Source organism: Oncorhynchus clarkii, unplaced genomic scaffold, assembly GCF_045791955.1.
Source record: "Oncorhynchus clarkii lewisi isolate Uvic-CL-2024 unplaced genomic scaffold, UVic_Ocla_1.0 unplaced_contig_8680_pilon_pilon, whole genome shotgun sequence".
Classification (NCBI taxonomy): domain Eukaryota; kingdom Metazoa; phylum Chordata; class Actinopteri; order Salmoniformes; family Salmonidae; genus Oncorhynchus; species Oncorhynchus clarkii.
Window position 1 is genome coordinate 185,001 of NW_027260929.1, and position 18,490 is coordinate 203,490.

An 18,490-nucleotide genomic window follows, 5' to 3' on the forward strand; every position below is an offset into this window, starting at 1 on the left:
TCTCTCTCTTTTACCTCTCTGTCTCTGTCTCTCTCTCTCGGTCTCTGTCTCTCTCTCTCCCTCTCTGTCTTTCTCTCTCACACAAAGCATAGACAGGTATAGCTGGGTGAGTGGGGGCACCATCGTGGACTTCAGGCAGACATGCTGGAGCAGGAGACTGGGACTGGGGGAGCACCAACAGACAGGCTGGAGCAGGAGACTGGGACTGGGGGAGCACCAACAGACAGGCTGGAGCAGGAGACTGGGACTGGGGGAGCACCAACAGACAGGCTGGAGCAGGAGACTGTGACTGGGCGTCTGCCTGCGTGGTGCTGCCGTCCAGACTGGTGCCAAGAGGTCTCTCTGTTTGGGATGTGAAGAAGCTGTCATCTCCATGGGGAATGAATGTGGATGAAAAACTATTTAGTCTGTTGGATCTAAACGATGTTTCTTAACTCTGGAAACAGAACTTCTGTATGGATCTCCTGCAGATCTTCTTAATTGGCTGTCTGTCAGGTTGCTCAAAGATAAATTAGGTGTCTCAACACCAGGACAAGACTGGATTATTAAATTAAATCACAGCTCAGTCAAAACAGACGGGAGAAATGGCCACTATTTTTTTCTCTCTGAAACGAAGGCCTCTTTTCTTTATTTAAAGTGGTTAACTTGTTGTTTTCATCTATTCAGAGAACAACCACGTCCGAATCTGTCAATTAGGGTTTGAACTCCGTGCAAGGAGTTACTGTTAGACCAGAACTGTCTGTTTGGAGATAAACAACGTTTCAGTTAGAATGTTAGGTAGCATAGTGGTTAGAGTGTAGAGGAGGTAGGTAGTCTAGTGGTTAGAGTGTAGAGGAGGTAAGTAGCCTAGTGGTTAGAGTGTAGAGGAGGCAGGTAGCCTAGTGGTTAGAGTGTAGAGGAGGTAGGTAGTCTAGTGGTTAGAGTGTAGAGGAGGCAGGTAGCCTAGTGGTTAGAGTGTAGAGGAGGCAGGTAGCCTAGTGGTTAGAGTGTAGAGGAGGCAGGTAGCCTAGTGGTTAGAGTGTGGAGGAGGCAGGTAGTCTAGTGGTTAGAGTGTAGAGGAGGCAGGTAGTCTAGTGGTTAGAGTGTAGAGGAGGCAGGTAGCCTAGTGGTTAGAGTGCAGAGGAGGCAGGTAGCCTAGTGGTTAGAGTGTAGGGACGGCAGGTAGCCTAGTGGTTAGAGTGTAGAGGAGGCAGGTAGCCTAGTGGTTAGAGTGTAGGGACGGCAGGTAGCCTAGTGGTTAGAGTGTAGAGGAGGCAGGTAGCCTAGTGGTTAGAGTGTAGAGGAGGCAGGTAGCCTAGTGGTTAGAGTGTAGAGGAGGCAGGTAGCCTAGTGGTTAGAGTGTAGAGGAGGCAGGTAGCCTAGTGGTTAGAGTGTAGAGGAGGCAGGTGGTCTAGTGGTTAGAGTGTAGAGGAGGCAGGTAGCCTAGTGGTTAGAGTGTAGAAGGGGCAGGGTAGCCTAGTGGTTAGAGTGTAGAGGAGACAGGTAGTCTAGTGGTTAGAGTGTAGAGGAGGCAGGTAGTCTAGTGGTTAGAGTGTAGAGGGGGCAGGGTAGCCTAGTGGTTAGAGTGTAGAGGTGGCTGGTAGCCTAGTGGATAGAGTGTAGAGGAGGCAGGTAGCCTAGTGGTTAGAGTGTAGAGGAGGCAGGTAGCCTAGTGGTTAGAGTGTAGAGGAGGCAGGTAGCCTAGTGGTTAGAGTGTAGAGGAGGCAGGTAGCCTAGTGGTTAGAGTGTAGGGACGGCAGGTAGCCTAGTGGTTAGAGTGTAGAGGAGGCAGGTAGCCTAGTGGTTAGAGTGTAGAGGAGGCAGGTAGCCTAGTGGTTAGAGTGTAGAGGAGGCAGGTGGTCTAGTGGTTAGAGTGTAGAGGAGGCAGGTAGCCTAGTGGTTAGAGTGTAGAGGTGGCAGGTAGCCTAGTGGTTAGAGTGTAGAGGAGGCAGGTAGCCTAGTGGTTAGAGTGTAGAGGAGGCAGGTGGTCTAGTGGTTAGAGTGTAGAGGAGGCAGGTAGCCTAGTGGTTAGAGTGTAGAGGTGGCAGGTAGCCTAGTGGTTAGAGTGTAGAGGAGGCAGGTAGCCTAGTGGTTAGAGTGTAGAGGAGGCAGGTAGTCTAGTGGTTAGAGTGTAGAGGCGGCAGGTAGTCTAGTGGTTAGAGTGTAGAGGAGGCAGGTAGTCTAGTGGTTAGAGTGTAGAGGTGGCAGGTAGCCTAGTGGTTAGAGTGTAGAGGAGGCAGGTAGCCTAGTGGTTAGAGTGTAGAGGAGGCAGGTAGTCTAGTGGTTAGAGTGTAGAGGCGGCAGGTAGCCTAGTGGTTAGAGTGTAGAGGAGGCTGGTAGTCTAGTGGTTAGAGTGTAGAGGTGGCAGGTAGCCTAGTGGTTAGAGTGTAGAGGAGGCAGGTAGCCTAGTGGTTAGAGTGTAGAGGAGGCAGGTAGCCTAGTGGTTAGAGTGTAGAGGAGGCAGGTAGCCTAGTGGTTAGAGTGTAGAGGAGGCAGGTAGCCTAGTGGTTAGAGTGTAGAGGAGGCAGGTAGCCTAGTGGTTAGAGTGTAGAGGAGGCAGGTAGTCTAGTGGTTAGAGTGTAGAGGAGGCAGGTAGTCTAGTGGTTAGAGTGTAGAGGAGGCAGGTAGCCTAGTGGTTAGAGTGTAGAGGAGGCAGGTAGTCTAGTGGTTAGTGTAGAGGAGGCAGGTAGTCTAGTGGTTAGAGTGTAGAGGAGGCAGGTAGCCTAGTGGTTAGAGTGTAGAGGAGGCAGGTAGCCTAGTGGTTAGAGTGTAGAGGAGGCAGGTAGCCTAGTGGTTAGAGTGTAGAGGAGGCAGGTAGCCTAGTGGTTAGAGTGTAGAGGAGGCAGGTAGCCTAGTGGTTAGAGTGTAGAGGAGGCAGGTAGTCTAGTGGTTAGAGTGTAGAGGAGGCAGGTAGTCTAGTGGTTAGAGTGTAGAGGAGGCAGGTAGCCTAGTGGTTAGAGTGTAGAGGAGGCAGGTAGCCTAGTGGTTAGAGTGTAGAGGAGGCAGGTAGCCTAGTGGTTAGAGTGTAGAGGAGGCAGGTAGCCTAGTGGTTAGAGTGTAGAGGAGGCAGGTAGTCTAGTGGTTAGAGTGTAGAGGAGGCAGGTAGTCTAGTGGTTAGAGTGTAGAGGAGGCAGGTAGTCTAGTGGTTAGAGTGTAGAGGAGGTAGGTAGTCTAGTGGTTAGAGTGTAGAGGAGGCAGGTAGTCTAGTGGTTAGAGTGTAGAGGAGGTAGGTAGCCTAGTGGTTAGAGTGTAGAGGTGGCTTGTAGCCTAGTGGTTAGAGTGTAGAGGAGGCAGGTAGCCTAGTGGTTAGAGTGTAGAGGAGGCAGGTAGCCTAGTGGTTAGAGTGTAGAGGAGGCAGGTAGCCTAGTGGTTAGAGTGTAGAGGAGGCAGGTAGCCTAGTGGTTAGAGTGTAGAGGAGGCAGGTAGCCTAGTGGTTAGAGTGTAGAGGAGGCAGGTAGTCTAGTGGTTAGAGTGTAGAGGAGGCAGGTAGTCTAGTGGTTAGAGTGTAGAGGAGGCAGGTAGCCTAGTGGTTAGAGTGTAGAGGAGGCAGGTAGTCTAGTGGTTAGTGTAGAGGAGGCAGGTAGTCTAGTGGTTAGAGTGTAGAGGAGGCAGGTAGCCTAGTGGTTAGAGTGTAGAGGAGGCAGGTAGCCTAGTGGTTAGAGTGTAGAGGAGGCAGGTAGCCTAGTGGTTAGAGTGTAGAGGAGGCAGGTAGCCTAGTGGTTAGAGTGTAGAGGAGGCAGGTAGCCTAGTGGTTAGAGTGTAGAGGAGGCAGGTAGCCTAGTGGTTAGAGTGTAGAGGAGGCAGGTAGTCTAGTGGTTAGAGTGTAGAGGAGGCAGGTAGTCTAGTGGTTAGAGTGTAGAGGAGGCAGGTAGCCTAGTGGTTAGAGTGTAGAGGAGGCAGGTAGCCTAGTGGTTAGAGTGTAGAGGAGGCAGGTAGCCTAGTGGTTAGAGTGTAGAGGAGGCAGGTAGCCTAGTGGTTAGAGTGTAGAGGAGGCAGGTAGCCTAGTGGTTAGAGTGTAGAGGAGGCAGGTAGCCTAGTGGTTAGAGTGTAGAGGAGGCAGGTAGTCTAGTGGTTAGAGTGTAGAGGAGGCAGGTAGTCTAGTGGTTAGAGTGTAGAGGAGGCAGGTAGCCTAGTGGTTAGAGTGTAGAGGAGGCAGGTAGCCTAGTGGTTAGAGTGTAGAGGAGGCAGGTAGCCTAGTGGTTAGAGTGTAGAGGAGGCAGGTAGCCTAGTGGTTAGAGTGTAGAGGAGGCAGGTAGTCTAGTGGTTAGAGTGTAGAGGAGGCAGGTAGTCTAGTGGTTAGAGTGTAGAGGAGGCAGGTAGTCTAGTGGTTAGAGTGTAGAGGAGGTAGGTAGCCTAGTGGTTAGAGTGTAGAGGAGGCAGGTAGTCTAGTGGTTAGAGTGTAGAGGAGGTAGGTAGCCTAGTGGTTAGAGTGTAGAGGTGGCTTGTAGCCTAGTGGTTAGAGTGTAGAGGAGGCAGGTAGCCTAGTGGTTAGAGTGTAGAGGAGGCAGGTAGCCTAGTGGTTAGAGTGTAGAGGAGGCAGGTAGCCTAGTGGTTAGAGTGTTGAGGAGGCAGGTAGCCTCGTGGTTAGAGTTTGGAGGAGGCAGGTAGCCTCGTGGTTAGAGTGTAGAGGAGGCTGGTAGCCTAGTGGTTAGAGTGTTGAGGAGGCAGGTAGCCTCGTGGTTAGAGTTTGGAGGAGGCAGGTAGCCTCGTGGTTAGAGTGTAGAGGAGGCTGGTAGCCTAGTGGTTAGAGTGTAGAGGAGGCAGGTAGCCTCGTGGTTAGAGTGTAGAGGAGGCTGGTAGCCTAGTGGTTAGAGTGTAGAGGAGGCAGGTAGCCTAGTGGTTAGAGTGTAGAGGAGGCAGGTAGTCTAGTGGTTGGAGTGTTGGGACAGTAACCGTAAGGTTGCTGGATCGAATCCCCGAGCTGACAAGGTCAACATCTGACATCTGTCGTTCTGCCCTTGAACAAGGCAGTTAACCCACTGTTCCTAGGTCGTCATTGTAAATAATATTGTTTTCTTACCTGACTTGTCTAGATAAATTAAAAAAATTGCAACAGCGATAATTGTTCAGCACCATGGACAGCCACCATTCACCCAATATATGTATGGGAGTTTATCAAAATTGGATTTGTTTTCAAATTCTTTGTGGATCTGTGTAATCTGAGAGAAATATGTGTCTCTAATATGATCATACATTTGGCAGGAGGTTAGGAAGTGCAGCTCAGTTTCCACCTCGTTTTGTGGGCAGTGAGCACATAGCCTGTCTTCTCTTGAGAGCCATGTCTGTCTACGGCGGCCTTTCTCAATAGCAAGGCTATGCTCACTGAGTCTGTATATAGTCAAAGCTTTCCTTAATGTTTGGGTCAGTCACAGTGGACTCTCTCGCTCTTTTTTTTATATCTCTCTCTCTCTCTCTTCCTCTCTCTCATACACTTGCGTACACCACTAGCAGCGGTAGGAAAAACCCAGTGACGTTTCTCGTGCTCATTATTCTCATCAACAAGATGTTCACTTTTCTCTCTCTGACGCGCGTGAACACCGGACGTCTGACGCCACCTGGGTCTCTTATAAAAGTCACCCGGAGGGACGATCTCAGCACGTAGCTCTTAGTCGATCATTACTTCGTTTTCAAGCAGGGTACCGGAGGATAACGCACTGGCCAGTGTCTGTCTGTACACCAGCTCGTTGAGAAGCGGCTTTCACCTCAAGTGTCGGGTAAAAGAGACATTTCAGGTAACTTGTCTATTTTCTCATGTTGTTGTTGTTGTTGTTGCTGAAGACATGTTAGACCACGTAAAGGAATCTCTACATCATTGTAAAGTAAATCAGTCTATATCGTTATGTGTTTTACCATTGCTCCAGATACAGTCTATACCATCATTGTCCAATTTGAGGAGGGTTGTGTTTAAAAAAGGACACATTTGATATTTTAAATACTCACGTCAGATGTTTGTAGTGATATTGCAACTCTCCCATCAGAAGAAGAAGAAGTCCGTTTAACGCCTCAACAGCTCCACGGACTGTCTGACGGTTGTGCGTAATGGGCTTTTTTACGCACATACATAGAGACTGTGGAAACTAGTGATTTAAGGGATTTAAAAAAAAATGAAGACTGTTGTCTGATGTTCTAAATGTTCTAGATGTTCTGATGTTCTAAAATAGTAACATAATAAATCTAACGAAAATATAATTACAAGTATAATGTTTGGTCTTTATTTGGTCTTTTAGTCTATTTCATCCATCCCTTCACTGCCACTACAATGTTCACTCTCTCTCCGCACCCCATCCACGCAGGTCTCAATGCCACCCGGTTTCTAGCGAAGACACGCGGCTCAACTCGAGCTAAAAACAAGACAAGATGACCGGTATCCACGTGGAGGGACTGGCGGCGATCGCCCTCTTCTACGTTCTGATCCTTGCGGTGGGGATCTGGGCAGCGTGGAAGAACAAACACGCCGGGGAGGCGGAGGGCACAGACCGCAGTGAAACCATCATGGTTGGTGGAAGGGACATTGGTTTATTTGTTGGTGGTTTTACCATGACCGGTGAGTTTCATTGTGTGAATGATTGAGATAGGCCAGTCGATGTTCTATTTGTAAGTTGATTTCTAAATAAAGGTGATTCTGAAAGTTTACTAACAGAATGTTGTAGGACTATACCCTTTTTTTAAAAATGTTTTACTTGATTAATATAAAAACCGGTTGTAAAAAATGTATAGGCTACTTCAATTTGATAACTCATGCTCGATGGTTAGGGGAAAGGCGTTTAACTAAAGACACTAACTAACATGTTGAATTGCAGCATTGAACAGCTTTACTTTACATATTTTATTTATCATAGTTTACAGATTTTTAAAAAATACATTATTCCGTGAAGAAACTCATGATCAGACCATTTTCAAGCATAATTCTTATGCGCGGAATGTTGTCACCTTGTCGTTTGGATTGACACGCATCGGGTAAATCATGATTTGACTCTGTGAATTACTGTAGGCTGAACATTTATGTTTAGTTGTTGTCATTGCAGCGACCTGGGTTGGTGGCGGATACATCAACGGAACGGCGGAGTACGTATATCTTCCTGGTTACGGCTTGGCTTGGGCACAAGCGCCTTTTGGATATGCGCTAAGTCTAGTCGTAGGTGAGTCATCTCGTTAATAATAAACAGTGCGTTCGGGAACTATTCAGACCCCTTGAATTCTGTTACCTTACAGCCTTATTCTAAAATGGATTAAATTGTCAGGGCTCTGGCTGGGCAACTCAAGGACATTCAGAGACTTGTCCCGAAGCCGCTCCTGCGTTGTCTTGGCTGTGTGCTTTGGGTTGTTGTCCTGTTGGAAGGTGAACCTTCGCCCCAGTCTGAGGTCCTGAGCGCTCTGGAGCAGGTTTTCATCAAGGATCTCTGTACTTTGCTCAGTTCAGCTTTGCCTCGATCCTGACTAGTCTCCCAGTCCCTGCCGTTGAAAAACATCCACACAGCATGATGCTGCCACCACCATGCTTCACCGTAGGGATGGTGCCAGGTTTCCTCCAGACGTGACGCTTGGCATTCAGGCCAAAGAGTTCAATCTTGGTTTCATCAGACCAGAGAATCTTGTTTCTCATGGTCTGAGAGTCCTTTAGGTGCCTTTTGACAAACTCCAAGCGGGCTGTCATGTGCCTTTTACTAAGGAGTGGCTTCTATCTGGCCACTCCACCATAAAGGCCTGATTGGTGGAGTGCTGCAGAGATGGTTGTCCTTCTGGAAGGTTCTCCCATCTCCACAGAGGAACTCTGGAACTCTGTCAGAGAGACCATCAGGTTCTTGGTCACCTCCCTGACCAAGGCCCTTCTCCCCCGATTGCTCAGTTTGGCCGGGTGGCCAGCTCTAGGAAGAGTCTTGGTGGATCCAAACTTCTTCCATTTAAGAATGATGTTCTTGGGGACCTTCGATGCTACAGACATTTTTTGGTACCCTTCCCTAGATCTGTACTTCGACTCAATCCTGTCTCGGCGCTCAAACGACAATTTCTTCAACTTCATGGCTTGTTTTTTGCTCTGACATGCGATGTCAACTGTAGGACCTTATATAGACAGCTGTGTGCCTTTCCAAATCATGTCCAATCAATTGAATTTACAACAGGTGGACTCCAATCAAGTTGTTGAAACATCTCAAGGACGATCAATGGAAACAGGATGGACCTGAGCTCAATATAGTCTCATAGCAAAGGGTCTGAATACTTATGTCAATAAGGTATTTCTGTTTTTTATTTTTAATACATTTGCAAACATTTCTGAAAAACGGTTTTCGCTTTGTCATTATGGGGTATTGTGATGTCATTATGGGGTATTGTGATGTCATTATTGGGTATTGTGATGTCATTATGAGGTATTGTGATGTCATTATGGGGTATTGTGATGTCATTATAGGGGTATTGTGCATAGAGTGATGAGGGTAATTAAAAAAAAAACAATTTTAGAACAAGGTAACAAAATGTGGAAAAAGTCAAGGGGTCTGAATACTTTTCAAATGCACCGTACAATAGACTACAGTTTGGAATATAAAACTTAATAACGTAGACTTGTGAAACAATCCATCATATATTTGACATTCCTCTGAAAATCCCCAATGTCCTGTGCGTTTATTAAACCTGCCAACATGCTTGCCGTGTGCAGGAGGTCTGTTCTTCGCCAAGCCCATGCGCTCCAGAGGTTATGTCACCATGCTGGACCCTTTCCAGCAGAAGTATGGGAAGAGGATGGGTGGTCTGCTCTTCATACCTGCTCTAATGGGAGAGATCTTCTGGTCGGCGGCCATTTTATCTGCTCTGGGTAAGTTATTATGAATGATATTACAGCACAGTGGTGATCTCTGTCTGTGTTGTTACTATCTCTGACCAGGTCTGTCTGATCCTCTAGGAGCCACGCTGAGTGTGATCATAGACATAAACATCAAGATGTCTGTGGTGATCTCTGTCTGTGTTGTTACTATCTCTGACCAGGTCTGTCTGTTCCTCTAGGAGCCACGCTGAGTGTGATCATAGACATAAACATCAAGATGTCTGTGGTGATCTCTGTCTGTGTTGTTACTATCTCTGACCAGGTCTGTCTGTTCTCTAGGAGCCACGCTGAGTGTGATCATAGACATAAACATCAAGATGTCTGTGGTGATCTCTGTCTGTGTTGTTACTATCTCTGACCAGGTCCCTGTCTGTCTGATCCTCTAGGAGCCACGCTGAGTGTGATCATAGACATAAACATCAAGATGTCTGTGGTGATCTCAGCCTGTATTGCGATCTTCTACACGCTAGTCGGAGGTCTGTATTCTGTAGCCTACACCGACGTGGTGCAACTCTTCTGTATCTTCCTGGGACTGGTGAGACACTCGGCCCGGACCACTTATTTCAGCTGGACTTCATTTGGCTAGGGAGTTTGTACTTTTGGGACCATTCTGTTGGGTTCCATTGTAGCTGAAACATGTGAAAGAATTTGAGAAGGAATAGGCACAACTCTTACTATTAAAAACATGGTTCTATATATCTACAACTATTAAAAACATGATTCTATATATCTACAACTATTAAAAACATGATTCTATATATCTACAACTATTAAAAACATGATTCTATATATCTACAACTATTAAAAACATGATTCTATATATCTACAACTATTAAAAACATGATTCTATATTTCTACAACTATTAAAAACATGATTCTATATATCTACAACTATTAAAAACATGATTCTATATATCTACAACTATTAAAAACATGATTCTATATTTCTACAACTATTTAAAACGTGACATTCCGGCTGTAGCAGTGTGTGTTTGACCCAGGGTTGATGTTGTCTCTGCCTCGGTGTCAGTGGGTTTCAGTACCGTTCGCTCTGAGCAACCCAGCGGTGTCTGACATCAAGATCAGTGCAGTGAAGGAGATCTACCAAGCTCCCTGGAAGGGAAACATCAAGAGAGAAGACGCCTGGGTCTGGATAGACAACTTCTGTCTGCTGGTACGTACAGTACTGGATAGGACTGGGTCTGGATAGGACTGGGTCTGGATAGGACTGGGTCTGGTTCTGGATAGGACTGGGTCTGGAAAGGACTGGGTCTGGTTCTGGATAGGACCGGGTCTGGAAAGGACTGGGTCTGGTTCTGGATAGGACCGGGTCTGGATAGAACTGGGTCTGGATAGGACTGGGTCTGGATAGGACTGGGTCTGGTTCTGGATAGGACTGGTTCTGGAAAGGACTGGGTCTGGTTCTGGATAGGACTGGATCTGGATAGTACTGGGTCTGGATAGGACTGGGTCTGGATAAGACTGGGTCTGGATAAGACTGGGTCTGGATAGGACTGGTTCTGGATAAGACTGGGTCTGGATAGGACTGAGTCTGGATAAGACTGGGTCTGGATAGGACTGGGTCTGGGTCTGGATAGGACTGGTTCTGGATAAGACTGGTTCTGTCTGCTGGTACGTACAGAACTGGATAAGACTGGGTCTGGATAAGACTGGGTCTGGATAGGACTGGTTCTGAATAGGACTGGGTCTGGATAAGACTGGTTCTGTCTGCTGGTACGTACAGAACTGGATAAGACTGGGTCTGGATAGGACTGGGTCTGGATAGGACTGGTTCTGGTTCTGAATAGGACTGGGTCTGGATAGGACTGGTTCTGGATAAGACTGGTTCTGGATAAGACTGGTTCTGATACTCCAGCAGACAGAATATTTATTGTTTAAGGAGTAGTGATTATGTTCTGATTGTAATGATACTTACTGTTGAATTCACTATCTCCTCTCTGTGTTCTAGATGAATTCACTATCTCCTCTTTCTATTCTAGATGAATTCACTATCTCCTTTTTCCATTCTAGAGGAATTCACTATCTCCTCTCTGTAATCTAAATTAACTCACTATCTCCTCTTTCCATTCTAGATGAATTCACTATCTCCTCTTTCCATTCTAGATTAATTCACTATCTCCTCTCTGTGTTCTAGATGAATTCACTATCTCCTCTTTCCATTCTAGATGAATTCACTATCTCCTCTCTGTGTTCTAGATGAATTCACTATCTCCTCTCTGTGTTCTAGATGTTGGGGGGGATTCCCTGGCAGGTATATTTTCAACGGGTTCTCTCTGCCTCTTCAGCTACGTACGCCCAGGTGCTCTCGTTCATCGCCGCTGCAGGGTGCCTGGTCATGGCCGTGCCCTCAGTAATGATCGGGGCTATAGGGGCCTCCACAGGTGAGACACGCAGGGACACACACACACACACACACACACACACACACACACACACACACACACACACACACACACACACACACACACACACACACACACACACACACACACACACACACACACACACACACACACACACACAGGGTGCCTGGTCATGGCCGTGCCCTCAGTAATGATCGGGGCTATAGGGGCCTCCACAGGTGAGACACACACACACACACACCTGGGGTACAGTTCCTTTATGTATGAGCGGTTCTAACTAGGACATGTCGTTCTGTCGTGTTGGTTGATCTACAGTTGTTAGTTGTTTTCCTAACATTCCCAAACGTCTGATTGAGAGTTCCTCATCTGGTAGCCTAATGATGACACATATTCCAGAGGTATGTCCCCCTGCTAAGCGTTGGGGGGGGAGGGGGTCCGGGGGACACCTCAGGGTGTAACCATGTTCCCCTCAGATCTCTGGAAAGCTCCTAAAAAACATCAGCAGCTGGTCCCTTCATCCATTATGGAGGATCGTTCTCAACCTCTCTCTCTCTCTCTCTCTCTGTCTCTTTCTCTCTCCCCCTCCCGCTCTCTCTGTCTCTTTCTCTCTGTCTCTCTCCGTCTCTCTCTGTCTGTCTCCCCCTCCCTTCCTCTCTGTCTCTCTCTCTCTCGCTCTCTCTCCCCCTCCCTCTCTCTCTCTCTCTGCATCTCTCCGTTTACTACTGTGAACTTTGTAAATATTACATCTGAGGAGAAGCAGAAGGGACTGAATTAGTTTTGATCTCCAGGTTTTAACTCCAGCATCAAAGTCCTGCTGAATCACTGTCTGTACACTCAGTCGGGAATGGGAGGTGAAATGCTACGTTAAGGGGTGATATATAGTTACAGTAAGACTACGTCCAGTGATGGGAGGTGAAATGCTACGTTAAGGGGTGATATATGGTTACAGTAGGACTACGTCCAGTGATGGGAGGTGAAATGCTACGTTAAGGGGTGATATATAGTTACAGTAAGACTACATCCAGTGACGGGAGGTGAAATGCTACGTTAAGGGATGATATATAGTTACAGTACTACGTGAGGTGAAATGCTACGTTAAGGGGTGATATATCGTTACAGTAAGACTACGTCCAGTGACGGGAGGTGAAATGCTACGTTAAGGGATGATATATAGTTACAGTAGGACTACGTCCAGTGATGGGAGGTGAAATGCTACGTTAAGGGTTGATATATAGTTACAGTAGGACTACGTGGGGTAAAATGCTACGTTAAGGGGTGATATATAGTTGCACTAGGACTACGTGAGGTGAAATGCTACGTTATGGGGTGATATATAGTTACAGTACTACGTGAGGTGAAATGCTACGTTAAGGGTTGATATATAGTTACAGTAGGACTACGTCCAGTGACGGGAGGTGAAATGCTACGTTAAGGAATGATATATAGTTACAGTAGGACTACGTCCAGTGACGGGAGGTGAAATGCTACGTTAAGGGGTGATATATAGTTACAGTAAGACTACGTGATGTGAAATGCTACGTTAAGGGGCGATATATGGTTACAGTAGGACTACGTGAGGTGAAATGCTACGTTAAGGGGTGATATATAGTTACAGTACTACGTGAGGTGAAATGTTACGTTAAGGGTTGATATATAGTTACAGTAGGACTAAGTCCAGTGACGGGAGGTGAAATGCTACGTTAAGGGATGATATATAGTTACAGTAGGACTACGTGAGGTAAAATGCTACGTTAAGGGGTGATATATGGTTACAGTAGGACTACGTCCAGTGATGGGAGGTGAAATGATACGTTAATTGGTGATATATAGTTACAGTAGGACTACGTCCAGTGATGGGAGGTGAAATGCTACGTTAAGGGGTGATATATAGTTACAGTAGGACTACGGGAGGTGAAATGCTACGTTAAGGGGTGATATATAGTTACAGTAGGACTACGGGAGGTGAAATGCTACGTTAAGGGGTGATATATAGTTACAGTAGGACTACGTCCAGTGATGGGAGGTGAAATGCTACGTTAGTTGTAGTTCTTTAGTAGGTTCCTTTGACTGCTCTTCTTCCACAGTTGTAGTTCTTTAGTAGGTTCCTTTGACCTCTGTTCTTCCACAGTTGTAGTTCTTTAGTGGGTTCCTTTGACCGCTCTTCTTCCACAGTTGTAGTTCTTTTTTGGGTTCCTTTGACCACTCTTCTTCCACAGTTGTAGTTCTTTAGTGGGTTCCTTTGACCGCTGTTCTTCCACAGTTGTAGTTCTTCAGTAGGTTCCTTAGTTTGACCACTGTCTACATTCTAAGTTCTTGGTTCTGGGTTCTTGACTGTTGTGTGTACTGTTCCTCATGTTCCTCAGACTAGAACCAGAGAAAGGGAGGCCTTTAGATTCAGCTGTGGTTCCAGGTTCTAAATGATATGTTGTGTTCCTCAGACTGGAACCAGACGCCGTATGGACCTGTACCTCCCAAGGAGAGGGACCAGGCAGACATGATATTACCCATAGTCCTCCAGTACCTCTGTCCTCCCTTCGTCTCCTTCTTCGGCCTGGGGGCGGTCTCTGCTGCCGTGATGTCATCTGCCGACTCCTCCATCCTATCAGCTAGCTCCATGTTTGCTCGGAACATCTACCAGCTGGCTTTCCGCCAATCGGTGAGTTGGGAAGGGGGCGGGACTAAAAAAAACACCACTTACCACTTCCTGTTCACAAAATATCTGAACAACATTGGAGCAGCTGAGCCACTGTTTTCTGTGTTGTTGTGTGTGTTGTGTAATGTTGTACCCCCCCTTCCCCCCAGGCATCGGACACCGAGATCGTGTGGGTGATGCGTGTCACCATCTTTGTGTTCGGCGGCCTGGCCACGGCGATGGCGTTGCTAACGGGGACGGTGTACGGGCTGTGGTACCTGAGCTCCGACCTGGTCTACGTTATCATCTTCCCTCAGCTCATCTCCGTTCTCTTCGTCAAGGGAACCAACACGTACGGTTCCGTTGCTGCTTACGTCTTTGGTCTGATCCTGAGGATCGGAGGAGGGGAACCCTACCTCTCACTACCCCCCTTCATCTACTACCCCGGCTGGCAGATAGAGGACCGGATCCATCATCTGACTGGAGAGGTGGAACACATCGTGGTGCAGAAGTTCCCGTTTAAGACCGTCTCCATGTTGGCCTCCTTCCTGGGCAACGTGGCTTTCTCCTACCTGGCCAAGTATCTGTTTGAGAGCGGCAAGTTGTTGCCCAAGTATGACTTCCTGGACGCGGTGTTGGCCCAGCACAGCATAGAGAACATGGACAAGACCACGTTGGTCAACCGTAACACCATCGTGCTGTCTGAGATGGCGCCTGTCAAACCACGGCTCAGCGTTCAACTGGCGGCTACGTTCACCCGCAGAGACACTCTGGCTGAGGAGGACTCGAGTCCCGAAGACAGCCCCAACCACGAGACCCTGGACTAAACCCCGGACCTTGAACCCCGGAACGTAAAGAGACTAAAGAGAGGACTGAAATGACAAAGACTGAAATACACATTTTGACTCGTTTGCTATTTAACCACTTTAATTTGATCCACATCACGGCCAGGTGAGTTATGGAGATGGAACAGAATAGATGGCATAGAGATAATGCCATCTATCTGGGCGGCAGGGTAGCCTGGTAGTTAGAGCGTTGGACTAGTAAACGAAAGGTTGCAAGATCGGATCCCCCGAGCTGATAAGGTAAAAAAATCTGTCGTTCTGCCCCCTGAACCAGGCAGTTGAACCCACTGTCCCCCGGTAGGCCGTCATTGTAAATAAGAATTTGTTCTTAAGCTGACTTGCCTCGTTTAATAAAGGTTAAAATAAGAGGACATTATGAAGATGGGACAGAATAGATGGCACGGAGATAAGAGGACATTATGAAGATGTAACAGAATAGATGGCACGGAGATAAGAGGACATTATGAAGATGTAACAGAATAGATGGCACGGAGATAAGAGGACATTATGAAGATGGGACAGAATAGATGTCACGGAGATAAGAGGACATCATTGGCGCAGTGTCCTTGACATAAGAGACCAGGCTAATGTTGCTGCTGAATGTGTGTCACCAGTGGAGAATGGACCGCCATGTTGGTACGTAATCAGACCTGAACTCTCTCTCTGTGATGAAATGACCGTGGGTGATAAATCAGTAATCCCATTGGACATGAACAGAGACATCAGAAACATCTCTAATCAAATAAGCAGACGGACAATAATTGATCAATCATCAAATCTGATTTGTGGATATTTTGTGACATGGCATATTCCTGTGTTCAATCCACTGTACTGTTGGATACTGGTTCAGGATGATGGACTAGGGAAATCAGGATGATGGACGAGGGAAATCAGGTATTGAATTCAAATGGCTCCCCCCACCCCCAAAAATGCTGTTACTGTGAATTATATCCTAGTATAGACAGCAGATTATCATAAGAGGTTATTTCAAACATTTTAATATCCTTTAAAAAACAAAACAATACTCTATTATCATGTTGAGTAGAAAACATTTAGAAATCGGTAGTCGATTTACAGCACTGTGCAATACAACACACGCAACTCATTTTGATTCATTCAATGTTGGGTATACCTGATTTTTTTAAATTAATGATATAAAATCTACATGAATGGAATCAAACGGCAAAGTATTTATAGTAAAATGTAGTAATTTAATGGCTTTAATTAATATATACAGCCTTACTGGGTTATTACTAAAGACCCTACTGGGTTATTACTAAAGGCCTGTCTATATACAGCCTTACTGGGTTATTACTAAAGGCCTTACTGGGTTATTACTAAAGGCCCTACTGGGTTATTACTAAAGGCCTTACTGGGTTATTACTAAAGGCCTTACTGGGTTATTACTAAAGGCCCTACTGGGTTATTACTAAAGGCCCTACTGGGTTATTGCTAAAGGCCCTACTGGGTTATTACTAAAGGCCCTACTGGGTTATTACTAAAGGCCCTACTGGGTTATTCTGTGGGTTCCACATACATAAATGTATGTACGTATTGTTGTCAACAGCATTGTACAGTATTTTGTGTGGCGTGTATATCTGTATATAATATAATAGTAATAATATGTGTTTCTGTATATAATATATAATAATAATATGTGTTTGTATATAATATATAATAATAATATGTGTTTGTATATAATATATAATAATAATATGTGTTTGTATATAATATATAATAATAATATGTGTTTGTATATAATATATAATAATAATATGTGTTTGTATATAATATATAATAATAATATGTGTTTGTATATAATATATAATAATAATATGTATATCTGTATATAATATAATAGTAATAATATGTGTTTGTATATAATATATAATAATAATATGTGTTTGTATATAATATATAATAATAATATGTGTTTGTATATAATATATAATAATAATATGTGTTTGTATATAATATATAATAATAATATGTGTTTGTATATAATATATAATAATAATATGTGTTTGTATATAATATATAATAATAATATGTGTTTGTATATAATGTGAAGAAATACGTTTTAGACAGACGATGCTGGTAAGAGTTATATATCAGAGACCCCTTACTAAATCTTACTAAATCTTACTAAATCTTACTACATCTTTATTTATTTTTGATGTCTTAAAAAGAAACAACGCTGAAATGGAATAAATTATATTATTTAAACAAGTTCATGTCTAATGTTTTAGTTGTTGCGCTGTCGTTATAGAAAACAGTCCTATATCAACATGTTCTCATGGGGAATGTGGATTTTCAGGGCGACACCATGGTACAGTTTAGTGTATCTGCATACAGTAGTTTATCATCAGGCCTTCGGGGGATTTGTAAATGTTCCTGTTGTTGCTGTTTGTCATTTTCCCCGTCTGACATCACAATGAACCCACCCAGCCTCCCAACCACAGCTCTCTGTTGCTCTTCTCTCTCAGGGAGATGTTTTAAAATGGGAGAGAGAGAGAGAGAGAGACCGTCTGACATCACAATGAACCCACCCAGCCTCCCAACCACAGCTCTTTGTTGCTCTTCTCTCTCAGGGAGATGTTTTAAAATGGGAGAGAGAGAGAGAGAGAGACCGTCTGACATCACAATGAACCCTCCAAGCCTCCCAACCACAGCTCTCTGTTGCTCTTCTCTCTCAGGGAGATGTTTTAAAATGGGAGAGAGAGAGAGAGACCGTCTGACATCACAATGAACCCTCCCAGCCTCCCAATCACAGCTCTCTGTTGCTCTTCTCTCTCAGGGAGATGTTTTAAAATGGCGGCCGAAAGAGAGAGAGACAAGACTCTCTAATGGTTACCTTCCCGTTAACTATAGTCTAGTCCTGTCACTGAGGAGAGAGAGAAGACTAATGGTTACTCTCCTGTTAACTATAGTCTAGTCCTGTCACTGAGGAGAGAGAGAAGACTAATGGTTACCTTCCTGTTAACTATAGTCTAGTCCTGTCACTGAGGAGAGAGAGAAGACTCTCTAATGGTTACCTTCCCGTTAACTATAGTCTAGTCCTGTCACTGAGGAGAGAGAGAAGACTAATGGTTACTCTCCTGTTAACTATAGTCTATTCCTGTCACTGAGGAGAGAGAGAAGACTAATGGTTACCTTCCCGTTAACTATAGTCTAGTCCTGTCACTGAGGAGAGAGAGAAGACTAATGGTTACCCTCCTGTTAACTATAGTCTAGTCCTGTCACTGAGGAGAGAGAGAAGACTCTCTATTGGTAGGGGACTCTGATAGCCAGCATCGATTGGTAGGGGACTCTGGAAGCCAGCGTCAATTGGTAGGGGACTCTGGAAACCAGCATTGATTGGTAGGGCGGCTCTGGAATCCAGCGTCGATTGGTAGGGCGACTCTGGAAGCCAGCGTCAATTGGTAGAGGACTCTGATAGCCAGCGTCGATTGGTAGGGGACTCTGAAAGCCAGCATCGATTGGTAGGCGACTCTGATAGCCAGCGTCGATTGGTAGGGGACTCTGAAAGCCAGCGTCGATTGGTAGGCGACTCTGATAGCCAGCGTCGATTGGTAGGGTGACTCTGATAGCCAGCGTCGATTGGTAGGGGACTCTGGAAGCCAGCGTCGATTGGTAGGGGACTCTGGAAGCCAGCGTTGATTTGTAGGGGACTCTGGAAGCCAGTGTCGATTGGTAGGGCGACTCTGGAAGCCAGTGTCGATTGGCAGGTTGACTCTGATAGCCAGCGTCGATTGCTAGGGTGACTCTGGAAGCCAGTGTCGATTGGTAGGCGACTCTGATAGCCAGCATCGATTGGTAGACGACTCTGGAA

General features: G+C 45.7%; 1 protein-coding gene across 1 annotated transcript; it reads left to right on the plus strand.

Moving 5' to 3' along the window:
- Nucleotides 1-5,626: 5,626 nt before the first annotated feature.
- On the plus strand, nucleotides 5,627-15,073 carry LOC139402262 (high-affinity choline transporter 1-like). Its single transcript, XM_071146360.1, has 9 exons — nucleotides 5,627-5,711; nucleotides 6,273-6,523; nucleotides 7,005-7,118; nucleotides 8,633-8,788; nucleotides 9,184-9,332; nucleotides 9,828-9,971; nucleotides 11,046-11,199; nucleotides 13,620-13,837; nucleotides 13,984-15,073. The coding sequence occupies exons 2-9, from the start codon at nucleotides 6,337-6,339 to the stop codon at nucleotides 14,638-14,640; spliced, it is 1,779 nt and encodes a 592-aa protein (XP_071002461.1). The 5' UTR covers nucleotides 5,627-5,711; nucleotides 6,273-6,336; the 3' UTR covers nucleotides 14,641-15,073.
- Nucleotides 15,074-18,490: the final 3,417 nt, after the last annotated feature.